This window comes from Ranitomeya imitator, chromosome 10 (genome assembly GCF_032444005.1).
Source record: "Ranitomeya imitator isolate aRanImi1 chromosome 10, aRanImi1.pri, whole genome shotgun sequence".
NCBI lineage: Eukaryota > Metazoa > Chordata > Amphibia > Anura > Dendrobatidae > Ranitomeya > Ranitomeya imitator.
Window position 1 is genome coordinate 150,554,467 of NC_091291.1, and position 13,152 is coordinate 150,567,618.

At 47.5% G+C, this 13,152-nt stretch overlaps 1 protein-coding gene across 1 annotated transcript; it reads left to right on the forward strand.

Moving 5' to 3' along the window:
• Nucleotides 1-9,657: 9,657 nt before the first annotated feature.
• LOC138651343 (uncharacterized) lies at nucleotides 9,658-11,239 on the forward strand. The gene is made up of 2 exons (XM_069741455.1): nucleotides 9,658-10,106; nucleotides 10,324-11,239. The coding sequence occupies exons 1-2, from the start codon at nucleotides 9,864-9,866 to the stop codon at nucleotides 11,122-11,124; spliced, it is 1,044 nt and encodes a 347-aa protein (XP_069597556.1). The 5' UTR covers nucleotides 9,658-9,863; the 3' UTR covers nucleotides 11,125-11,239.
• Nucleotides 11,240-13,152: the final 1,913 nt, after the last annotated feature.

A 13,152-nucleotide genomic window follows, 5' to 3' on the forward strand; every position in this document is an offset into this window, starting at 1 on the left:
TGCTACAGGTTGATCTTAGTTTTGCTTTGCTAGAACTGGGCGGCTTCTTTAGATTTTTTTGGAAAGTTTTATCTAGCTTATCTTTAAGGTTGATTAACGGTTTACACCTCGTGGCGATCTCTCTGTAGTTGCTCTCATTAAAGGTACCGTCACACATAGCGACGCTGCAGCGATACCGACAACGATCCGGATCGCTGCAGCGTCGCTGTTTGGTCGCTGGAGAGCTGTCACACAGACCGCTCTCCAGCGACCAACGATCCCGAGGTCCCCGGTAACCAGGGTAAACATCGGGTAACTAAGCGCAGGGCCGCGCTTAGTAACCCGATGTTTACCCTGGTTACCATCCTAAAAAGTAAAAAAACAAACGCTACATACTTACCTACAGCCGTCTGTCCTCGGCGCTCTGCTTCTCTGGTCTGGCTGTGAGCGCCGGGCAGCCAGAAAGCAGAGCGGTGACGTCACCGCTCTGCTTTCCGGCTGACCGACGCTCACAGCCAGAGCAGGAGGAGAGCAGAGCACAGCGCTGGAGGACAGACGGCTGTAGGTAAGTATGTAGTGTTTGTTTTTTTTACTTTTAGGATGGTAACCAGGGTAAACATCGGGTTACTAAGCGCGGCCCTGCGCTTAGTTACCCGATGTTTACCCTGGTTACCAGTGAAGACATCGCTGAATCGGTGTCACACACGCCGATTCAGCGATGTCTACGGGGAGTCCAGCGACGAAATAAAGTTCTGGACTTTCTTCCCCGACCAGCGACAGCACAGCAGGGGCCTGATCGCTGCTGCCTGTCACACTGGACGATATTGCTAGCGAGGACGCTGCAACGTCACGGATCGCTAGCGATATCGTCTAGTGTGACAGTACCTTTAGTCTTCTCTGTATGCAGGGCCGGCACAGCGGGCAAATGCCGGGGCCTTGGGAAGAGAGGGGGGCCCACTAGCAGCTGGGAGAGCAGAGCAGGAGATAACATGCTCTCTCCGCCCACAAAGTCACTGCTGGCTGCGTTCTCTTAACCCCTATGTGCCAGCTCTGACACAAGCATCTTCTCACTCAGTCAGTGCAGCCAGGCAGGCACACATAGGGGTTAACAGAAGGCAGCCAGCGTGACTGTGGGCGGAGAGAGCAGTTCTCTGCTCTGGCCCCTGGCTGGCTGCAGACAGTGCTGCTGAGCTGAACTTATCAGGAAGATTCCGGAGGAGCTAGTCCTACCAGAGTGCAAAGGTATCCAGCAATAATTGCAGTTGGTCCTGTGGCTCAGTCTGCTGCTGTCTGTCTCTGCTGCCTAAAAATGTGGGTGATGTCTGGAGGAGCAGCTGGTGGGGTGCAGCCTGCAGCCACCCAGCTCTCCCAGAACCCCAGAATACATGCATGCTGCACCAAACCTGCACCAGTGGGTAGGAAGAAGCTTAACCCCTTCCCATCTGTATGAAGGTTATTGCTAAACCTTAAATATAACAATCTGACCCGCATAAATGGGGTTAACCAGATGCCAGGAGGAAGGGGAGCTGCTGCCATGTGGGCTGTAGGTTGGGCCCCGTGGCCCCAGGCTGGTGACTGGAGGGACTCTGCCCATGTGGGTGATTTCTGCTCCGGAGTCTCAGCTTCTCTCCTCCACATCACACTGTGCAGTCACAGCAACATTGGTTGTGTCTGTCCAGGTCCCAGCAGCTGCCACTGCTCCCACCAAGGACATGGCATCACTTAACCCTTCCCCTGCAGCCACCGGCAACAAATCCACATTATTCCTTAATTAAATCAGGTTCCAACCCAATAGAGGAGCAGACATTTCCTGCTGCCATTAGGGTCCGGGACGGGGTGACATTGGCTGCCCTGCTACTCTGTAGTGGGGGGTGACAAGTGTAACATGGGGTAACGATGAAGGAGAAATGCACAGGATAATAGTGAGAGCGACAGAGGGCAGTGTATGGTATGGAGCAGTCAGGGGGTGGGCTGCAGGATCCCCCCATACTGTACATGACTGCTCGGGACGGGGAGGCGTTTAATGAGCTTCTAATGACGGGGCACTAATTGGGTCATTAGGGTTTGTGGAAAGGATTCAGCATCAGGTCCCTCATTAATGCCCGAGCGATGTTACTTTGTAGCACAGATCTGTTAGGGCCGCAAAACCAAACAACGTTGTTTATGTAGAAAAGTCTTTGTTTCATAGAAAAACTCAAAACAGAAAAGATTTTCTGATACAACAACGCCCTGCTCACGACACTGCACAGCACCTCTCCTGTATATATACACTGCACAGCACCTTTCCCCCTGTATATATACACTGCACAGCACCTTTCCTCCTGTATGTATACATTGCACAGCACCTCTCCTGTATATATACACTACACAGCACCTTTCCTCCTGTATATATACACTGCACAGTACCACTCCTCCTGTCCTGTATATATACACTGCAGAATTTACAATAGCTGTCACTCATGTAAGAAGTGAAATCTGGCATTGTACTATACATTTCTCTGCCATATCTGTGCATCATAAATCGGGTATGTGTTAAAGGGGGGGGGGGGGTGCCACTGAGACTCTTTCGCCCGGGGCCCTCAAAAACCTGGAGCCGGCCCTGTCTGTATGGTAGACATTGATACGGAGACACAGACTTCCTGGAGTGGTCTTCACTTGTGTGGATGTTGTGAAGGTTTTCTCCCCACCATGGGACGGATTCTGTGATCATCCCCCACTGTTTTCATCCAGGGATGTTCAGGCCTTTCTGAATTCTCAAGCTCACCAGTGTGCATTTTTTTTTTTTGTAGAATGTACCAAACTATTCCTTTGGCCACTCCTAACATTTCTGCTATCGCTCTGATGGATTTATTTTTTTTTTTAGCCTAATCATGGTCTGTTTCTCTTCCATTGCACGTACTTGTGACTGCATGTTGTAAGTTCGCAGTAACAGCTTCCAAATGCAAATGACACACGGGGAATAAGCTCTAGACCTGTTACCTGCTTAATTGATGATGGCTTTACAAGGGAATAACCTATGCAGCCTGTTAAAGAGCTTCTGAGATAATTGTCCACTTACTTTTTTTCACTTTAAAAAGAGGCATCTATATATTAAAGAGCCATAATTCAACCAATTAGGATGTGAATCCCCTCAAATTAAAGCTGGGAGTTGGCACTTTAAACCAAACCAAGAGTGGTTATAGAATTGGATCTTGAATGTTTTGGTGAACAGCTAAAATGCCAAAACCTGTGGTACTGTCTGAATATTTCTAAACCAATTTGTAAATGATTTGATATAAATGTAACATTATTGATCTCTGGGGAGCAAATTAAGTTGAAATTTTTTTTTCCCAATCATATTTTATGATGATTTTTTCTATTGTAGCAGGAAATCCTTAGGGGAATGTCCCCTCTAGTGAGAAAAGTCTCTGGCAGAGTTACTCCGAGTACGCCATGAGCCTGAAGTTGTGCTTTCAGTAGATACCCGGGGATCATGTGATCGATTGGCCCTACAGAAGCATTTCCAGTGCCCATGCTTCTATTCACGGGAAATGGTGAAATAGAAGACAGAAACTATATTATCCCACTACAACTTTCTCTGCAGGATCCACAACTGAGTTTGACAACTGGTCACCGCATCTGTTCCTGCCAAACAGCAGGAGTTTGTAGCCCACAGTGTAAATTTACAACACTTGGTATGTATGGGATTAAAAGGGCCAACTTCAGAATTTTTTTAAATTCTGTTATGTAGATTCATACAATAGTGTTCAAAATCCTATCCGTCCAATATGACTAACCAGATGAATCCCTGTTTTTGGTATAAATTATATAACCACGTCGGTGCAGTAGATAAGAGAACCACCAGACTCTGCATTCATGATCTGCAGAGAGAATCGCAAGTGTGACCATGGCCTTAGAACAATTAATTGAAAGGGGGATTCAAGATTCAAAGAAGCTTTATTGGCAGGACCAAATACGCATCAGTTTTGCCAAAGCAAGTGTATAAAGGCAATAGGGATAGGGACTGTGGGGATGTTGGGTAGGAGCTGTAGGGAAGGTGGATGGGGGCAGATCCAGGGTGGGGGCTATAGTCCATGGCATAGGGGAGGTGGATGGGGGCAGATCCATTGTGGGGGCTATAGTCCATGGCATAGGGGAGGTGGATGGGGGCAGATCCATTGTGGGGGCTATAGTCCATGGCATCATAGTTCTCTTTCTCGCAGTCTATGACATTCGCTCACATACTGCGCTGCTTTCTCCACTGCTCTCTCTTCTTCCCCCAGCAGGATATATGTTTTCTCTTCCTCCTTCATGGTGATGAAGTCCGGGAAGAGATGTGAGAGTCTCCTGAAGTGAGTGTCCCTCACTGCTGAGTATTTGGAGCAGTGTAGCAGGAAGTGGGTTTCGTCCTCTATGGCCTCCTGATCACAGTGTTGGCACAGTCTTTCCTCCCTGGGCTTGTAGTTCTGCCTGTGTCGGCCACATTCGATGGCCAGACTGTGGGCACTGAGTCTATATCGGCTCAGGATCTGGCGGTCTCTGGGGTCCGGGAGTTTCTCCAGATATGGGGCCAGTCTGTAGTCTCTCTGTAGGCTCCGGTACATGGTCAGTTTCTGTGAGCTGATGATATCATTCTTCCAGTCACTGATATACCTCTCCTGGCCTTCGTCTACCATCTTCCTGATTCCGGCTTTTGTCAGGTTGTTGTGATTGGTGTTCTGCTCCAGTTGGGTTTGGCTGGGCTGTTCCGAGGGTTCTGGTTTTTCTGTTTCACCTACATGTATCAGGGCGTTATGGTGATGGGAGCTTGGATTGCTCCTATGCAGGTGAGCCAGGAATGACAGCGCCCTCTTTAGAACTGTTAGGTGTAGAGGGAATCTGCCCAGCTCGGCCCGACAAGCACTGTTGGAGGTGCTCCGAAGGACCTGGAGAAGGTGCTTGCAGAATTCCAGGTGGAATATTTCTGTTGGACTGGAATCCCACTTTGACCAGTCTGGGTAGGTGTGAGGACCCCAGACTTCGCTGCCATACAGGAGGATTGGGGCGATGATGGAGTCGAAGATTTTTAGCCAGACCCTCACTGGTGGCTTCAGATGGTAGAGTGTCCTTCGGATGGCATAGAAGGTTTTGCAGGCCTTGTCTTTCAGGGTCTCTATGGCTTGTTTGAAGCTCCCTGACCGGTGAATCTCTAGGCCCAGGTAGGTATATTTGTCCGTTCCTGTGAGGTCGCAGTTGTTGAGGACGAATGATGGGTGTTGGTCTGATCTTCTCTTTCTCCTCTGGAACACCATGGTGTTGGTTTTCTTTAGGTTGACCGGTAGAGCCCAGGTGGAGCTGAATTTCTCTAGGATTTTCAGGTTGTCCTGGAGGCCTTTCTTGGTTGGTGACAGCAGCAGCAGGTCATCTGCATACCGCAGGAATTTCACCTGAGCGTCGTGGAGGGTGAGTCCTGGTGCTGAGGAGGATTCCAGGGCGGTAGCCAGCTCGTTGATGTAGATGTTGAAGAGCGTTGGACTTAGGCTGCAGCCTTATCTGACTCCGCGGCTCTGCTGGAAATAAGCCGTTCTTTTGCCGTTCACACTCACGCTGCATCGGTTCTCGGTGTAGGAGCTTTTGATGACATCGTAGGTCTTTCCTCCTATTCCGCTCTCCAGCAGTTTCAGGAATAAGCCCGGGTGCCACACTGAATCAAAGGCCTTTTTAAAGTCCACAAAGCAGGCGTATATCTTCCCATTCTTTGTATTGTAGACATGTCTCTGAATGAGGCTGTGTAGAGTATAGATGTGGTCAGTGGTGCGGTGGTTCGGCATGAACCCTGCTTGGCTCTTGCTGAGGACGTTGTGCTCGGTGAGGAAGGTGAGGATCCTCTTGTTCAGGATACTGTTGAACAGTTTTCCCAGGTTGCTGCTGACACATATGCCTCTGTAGTTGGCTGGGTCATACCTGTCCCCACTCTTGTGGATGGGTGTGATGAGGCCTTGGTTCCAGGTACGAGGGAAGTAGCCGGCACTCAGTACAATATTGAAGAGTTTAACCATTGCAGCCTGTATTTCTGGTGGGCTGTACTTCAGCATTTCTGGTTGGATTCCATCCAGGCCACCGGCTTTTCTACATCTTATGGAGGAGAGTCTCTTGGTTACTTCCTGTAGTGTTATAGGTGTATCCACCGGGTTTTGGAAGTTTTTGATTTTTTCTTCCATTGCTTTTAGTTTTGCCATTATGTTTTCCTGTTCTTTGCTTAGTCCTTCCTTTGGAATGTCTTTATAGAGGTCTCGGAAGTATTGGAGCCAGAGGTTGCCATTTTGGATATGAGTGTTGTTTTTCTTGTCTTTGGTGCCCATGTGGTTCCATAGTTCCCAGAAGGAGTTGTCTTGGAGGGCGTCTTGGAGTTGGTTAAGCTTGGTAGAGATGTAACTCTGCTTCTTCCTCCTGAGGATGGTTTTGTACTGCTTTTGTATGGAGTCATAGGCTTCCCTCAGACCCAGGTGGTTGGGGTCTCTGTGTTTCTTGTTGGAGGCTGTTCTCAGGGTCTTCCGTACAGCTTTACATTCTCTGTCAAACCAGCCATTGACCTGTGTTTCTTTTGGTCTCTTGTAGTCGATTTTTTTAAGGTTGGACAGTCTGGCCATTGCATAGAATATATTGTTGAGGTCCTTTGCGGCTTGGCTCACTCCCTCTGGGTTTGGCATGTACTCAAGGTTGTAGAAGTGGTGGAGCATCCGCTGTATTTCAGGTCTGCTGGAAGCTTCTTTATATTTTAGTGCCGACATTTTGGACCATTTATAGGATGGAGGCCGGGTGAAGAGGCCGCTCTGCTGTGGCTTCTGGGTGGATGGTTTCTCTGTAGATTTCATGTACAGAAGAAGTTGGCTGTGGTCTGACAGGTGCGTTTGTGGGGTGACTATGAAGGCGCTGACATCTGCCAGGTTCAGGTCTGTAATGGCGTAATCAACTACACTCCTCCCTACATGGGAGTTTAGTGTATACCTTCCTAAGGAGTCACCCTTGCTTCGTCCATTAAGGATATTAAGTCCTAAACTTTTACATACGTTCAGGAGCTTTCTGCCACTTTTGTTGACTGTACTGTCATAGCTGTTTCTCTCAGTGTGTACAGGGTCTTGGCCGTCATTCTCTGCTCCAAGTATGTAGATGTTTCCATCTGTGGTCAGGAAGTCTCTCTCTCTCCCTGTTCTTGCATTGAGGTCTCCAAAGATGAGAACTTTGCCCAGGGCCTGATAATGGGCGGCTTCTCTTTGTAAGATCTTGAAGCAGTCTGGATTGAAGTAGGGGGACTCTGGCGGTGGTATATAGGTGGTACAGAGGTGGACATCAGACTGACAGGTGAGGATGGAGCTGCTGATTCTGATCCATATGTGGCTGCCTCCTTTCTTCATCGGTTTGATGTACTGGTGGAGCTCCTCTTTATACCAGATCACTACTCCTCCTGAGCCCCGGCCCTGTTTGATGTTTTTATTTTTCTGGGCATGGACCGAGAATTCCTTGTATCCAATAGGCACCAGGGATTCGTTTTCGGCTCTGGTCCATGTTTCCAGGAGGATCTGAATGTCTATATTTTTCAGACTTTGTATAAAATCAGGGTCCTTTGTTTTAGATCCAAAAATTGAGGCGTTGAGACCCTGGATATTCCAGCTGCTGATTGTAAGTGAAGACATTCTTCTGTGTGGTTTGTGTGTATATACCTTGTAATGAGTATGGCTGTGTGGGACAAACTGGATTTCTGACAGTTTTATAGAAATGCTTGGTTCCATCCAGTCACATTAGTTGTCTGCACAGTGCATTGAGCAGGTTCTTTATCTCATCCCTATTTCTGCTCTGCATGTGTCTGTGTGGGCTCCGTGGTCCCCTCCGTGGAGGTCTCCACCTCCGATGGTCTGACACTGGGTGAAGATCTTTGTTTCCAGCTTCAGGAGGTAGCATTGGTGTTTTCTGCTTTTTCGTTCTCGGGGGTCTTTCAGTGTGATTATGGCGACTGTTGAATCCAGGCCTGGGGTCTCTGTTTAGCACGATGTCCTTCAGCTCTTTGGCCAGGAGGCTGACCCCTTGTTTGTTGAGGTGTTTATTATCGTGCAGGTGACTGTTGTTTATGGAGAGGTGTTGTGCCAGGGTCACGTTTGGCACAGTCTTGATCTTTTCAGTCAGTTCTGCATTGATGGCTTGGGTGGTTGGCCTGGATATGTCCGTTCTTGGGAGCAGCGATGACAGAATGATTTTACTGTCCGGGAATTTTAGGTTTGCCATCTTTGCCAGTTTGATCAGTTGTTCTGCGATCTGCTGGTCTGGCAGATTGTTTGTACCCGTGTGTATAATAATGTGCTTTGGGTCGGTAAACCGTGGTTTACTGATGACCTCTGTCACTTGTTCAATATTTGCACAGCGGATTGTACGGACCTGTTTTCCTGGGAATAGCCGCTGTGTATTTAGGTACTTCCCATTTGAGTCCATTATTAGGACAATATCAGGACTTTGCGGTGTCTTAGGTGGGCTACGGTGCTGCTGATGGGGGTCTGTGATGCTGGCTTTGCTTGTGGCTGGTTCTCTTCTCTCTTCCATCTCTCTGGTTTCAGGATTTGAGTCCATTATTAGGACAGTATCAGGGCTTTGCGATGCCTTGGGTGGGCTACAGTGCTGCTGACGGGGGTCTGTGGTGCTGGCTTTGCTGGTTCTCTTCTCTCTTCCATCATATTGTTGGTTATTTTAATGCTGTTTGGTGTCTCTACATTCTGGTTAGTGGTGGCCATGTTGTCTGCTCTCTGGCTTGTTTCCATTGCCCTCTGCTGGTTCAGATGTCCAGGGCTATGGGCTTTTAATTCTGTAATCTCCTTTCTGAGTTTATAATTGTCTTTTTTCAGTTCCCCTATTTCCTGTAGTGCTGCCTTGTGTTGACATTTCAGTTCACACATTTCGTCCCTTATTTTCTGTAGGGCCGTGTCATTTGTTAGGGTACTGTCTCACAGTGGCACTTTGGTCGCTACGACGGCACGATCCGTGACGTTCCAGCGATATCCATACGATATCGCTGTGTCTGACACGCAGCAGCGATCCGCGACCCCGCTGAGAATCGTACGTCGTAGCATATCGTTTGAAACTTTCTTTCGTCGTCAAGTGTCCCGCTGTGGCGGCATCATCGCATCATGTGACAAAGGTGTGTACGATATTGTATACGATGCAATGGGTGGAGAAGCTTGTTACGTAGGAGCGCCAAATTCTCCACCTCCTGTGTGCTGATTGGGCGGTACAATACTGTGCGCTCATTCGACAGACGTAGTACCATTGTTCCCTGCCGATAAAACCGGAGCTGTCAAGCGCTGTATTCTGGAGCACGTTCTTTGAACCAACCAGAACTCCTAAATCCCCTGGATTCCCTGGACTTTAAACTACAGACTTTTACGGCAAGAGGTATGTACAACGCTACAGCGTAGCAGATAGTGTCTTTCAACGAGGATGTTACCTCGTGTTTACCGCTGGAGCGTGGACGATTGTTCCTTATTGGAGAGTAGGGTAGGCCAGAGCGTCTCAAGTTGAGAGTTGTAGCGTGGCCTATTTTATCCTTTTACAGATCTAGCTGTTGCGTGGTGGACTGCCCAGTTTATGCCGGTAGCACCATATATATTTTGATAAATGGTCAAAACATTTTGTTTGTTAGCACGTGTATTAATTGTACGTTTGCTTTCTTTTTAGCAAGTATGCTGACTTCCGGTGAGAGGTCTGTCGTTGCTGCTCCCCTGATGTTTGAGGCAGCACGGCTCCTAGAGGAGAGACGTCCAAAACGAAAACGTCGCTTGTGGACTAGGAGCTGGCTGCTGAAAAGGTCTACATTGTCACACATGGGTCTCATAAGAGAGCTACGTGATAACAACCCTCATGATTTCTGAAACTACCTTAGGATGTCAGAGGAATCCTTCAAGTTAATACTTGCTGCTGTTACGCCACTCATACAAAGGCGGGATACGCCGATGAGTGCAGCTGTGCCTGTGGATGAAAGGTTGGCGGTGACACTGCAGTTTCTGGCCACAGGAAGGTCTCTTCAGGATTTGCAATTTTCTGCTGCTGTTTCCAGGCCTTTACTGAGCGTAATGATTCCGGAGACATGCGAGGCCATTGTGCAGAGCTTGAGGCATTATATGGAGGTGACTATTTTTTTCCGACTATTGGTTTTGAATGCTGTGTTATGTTATGTCGCTATAGTGTTCAGCAACCCTCTCAGTTAGTGAAGCAGTCTGATATAATGGCTGCCTGCGTACTCTGGATTGTTCACTTTGTTTGACTACTCCATACTGTGCGTCAATCAGTCTATTTATTAATATATTATTCCTAATTTGTACATGTTTCCTTTTCATCTTGCAGTTTCCCAAGACGGCGGATGACTGGAAGAAGATTGCTTGCGATTTTGAGCAGCTGTGGCAGTTTCCAAACTGCGGTGGCGCCTTGGATGGAAAGCATGTGCGCATCACGCAACCAGCCAACTCTGGATCCTTTTTCTATAACTACAAAGGATATTTCAGTGTGATCCTCATGGCCGTTGTCAATGCAAACTATGAGTTCGTGGATGTGGATGTTGGCATGAATGGTCGGGTCTCCGATGGTGGTGTTTTTGACCACACTTCATTAGGCGAAGCCTTGAGGAACAATCAACTACAGTTGCCACGAAATGAAGACACAAATGGAAACCTCAATTTTGTTTTCATCGCTGATGAAGCTTTCCCTCTTCATCCACATCTGCTGAAGCCATTTGCGCAGAGAACACTCACAGCGGAGCGGAGAATCTTTAACTACCGTTTGTCTAGGGCCCGTCGTGTGGTCGAAAATGCCTTTGGGATTATGGCGAATCGGTTTAGAGTTTTCCACACAGCTATCAACTTGAAGCTGCCGTCTATAGACTTTGTCGTTTTGGCATGCTGTGTGCTGCATAACTTCCTGAGACGCCACGACACCAGCTCCTACTCTCCTCCTTCATTTATTGATTCTGTGGACCCAATAACCGGAGATATTGTGCCCGGGGAATGGCGGACACAAGAAGTAAATTTAGCAGGTCTTCAAGCGCTGGGATCTGGCAGACAGGCAGACGATGCAAGGGACTGTAGAGAAAAATACTGCCTGTACTTTAATGGTTCTGGAGCTGTGCCCTGGCAGGATCACGCCGTATAAAAACAAACTTGTATGTTTAGCGTAAACTGAACAATCTATATTTTAAGCTTTTGTTTCAACAATGGCATTGTTTTAATAGGCAACTCTCTTTTGTTTAATAAAATTGTATTGCATTACTCCCGTTAATCACGGTTGTTCTTTTTATATAAAGTGGTTAACTCCTTAATCCCATATGACGTACTATCACGTCAAAGTGACCTGGGACATAATTACCTGTGACGGGATAGTATGTCATGGCGAACGATCAATTTTTCATTTAAAAGTCAAATGGCGCTCCATCCCTTCCGTGCTCTGCCATCCACCCAAACAATGGTGTATCCCCACATATGGGGTATCGGCGTACTCAGGACAATTGTACAACATATTTTGGGGTCCAATTTATCCTGTAACCCTTGGTAAAAGTAAACAAATTGGAGCAGACTTTACTTGGTAATTTGCATTGCTTTGTGAGTTTGTTTCACATTCTAATTTCAGTTGGACCAAGTCACTTTCTAATTGAGATAAGAAGTCTCTGATGTTATCAGGAGAGAGGTGTGAAGTGTCGGGGGATGGGCGGCTCTGTCTGGGGATCGCTATGTGAGCATTAGAGGTAGCTGCTGGGGCTTGTAGTCCTTTATAGGTTTGTGCCTGCTCTTTGATATCAGAAAAACAATTTTCAAATTGCTGCAAAATCTCCTCCGTCCCCTGCGCCATGACTGTGCCATTGTTGTATAGGCTTATGGTGAGCACATTGGTGTCATCATCTGCTTGGCTGGTAATTCTAATCCGCTGGACACCATTAGTGTTGGATTTAGATACATGTTTATATCGATTGCACAGCGCAGTGTGCCAGGCTGAGAGTTGGTCTGTATAGAATAATACATTGGTTTTTCTTTTTGGTTCTTCCTTTGTGAAATCTGCATAAAGAGTCTCTGGCTTCTCTCTAAGGGTACCGTCACACTATACGATTTACCTACGATCACGACCAGCGATATGACCTGGCCGTGATCGTAGGTAAATCGTAGTGTGGTCGCTGGGGAGCTGTCACACAGACCGCTCTCCAGCGACCAAGATGCCGAGGTCCCTGGGTAACCAGGGTAAACATCGGGTAACTAAGCGCAGGACCGCGCTTAGTTACCCGATGTTTACCCTGGTTACAAGCGTTAAACTAAAAAAAAACAAACAGCACATACTTACATTCTGGTGTCCGTCAGGTCCCTTGCAGTCTGGTTCCCGCACTCAGTGACTGCCGGCCGTAAAGTGAAAGTGAAAGCACAGCCGCTGTGCTCTGCTTTCACTTTACGGCCGGCAGTCACAGTGCTGGAAGCAGACTGCAAGGGACCTGACGGACACCAGAATGTAAGTATGTGCTGTTTGTTTTTTTTTAGTTTAACGCTTGTAACCAGGGTAAACATCGGGTAACTAAGCGCGGTCCTGCGCTTAGTTACCCGATGTTTACCCTGGTTACAAGCGAACGCATCGCTGGATCGCATCGCTAGATCGGTGTCACACACACCGATCTAGCGATGACAGCGGGAGATCCAGAGATGAAAGAAAGTTCTAAACGATCTGCTACGACGTACGATTCTCAGCAGGATCCCTGATCGCTGCTGCGTGTCAGACACAGCGATATCGTAACGATATCGCTGGAACGTCACGAATCGTACCGTCGTAGCGATCGAAATGTTATAGTGTGACGGTACCCTAATATAGTCCTTCTTGGTTTTATTGCCCCCCTGTGTTATCTCCAGAGCTGACTCCCAGCATTCCTGTGTCTCTGGGCTTTGTTCATTTACTTGTTCTAAATTTGTGTTTTCCATTTTGTAGTTATATGCTAATTATAATCCTTGTTTCTAAGAAGGTTAATTTGTAGCAAGTCTGTAGGTTGTGTTGTAGTTAAAGAATTCTCCTACCTTCTATAGGTCCAGGTATCAGGATGTCAGATGTATGATGTCGGCTGTTTCCAGTCTGTGTCCTCAAGGAGATTTTTGTTTGGTCCTTTAAATCCTCCAATTCTTCCTTTTTTCATAAAAAGTAAAGTCCAGTTCA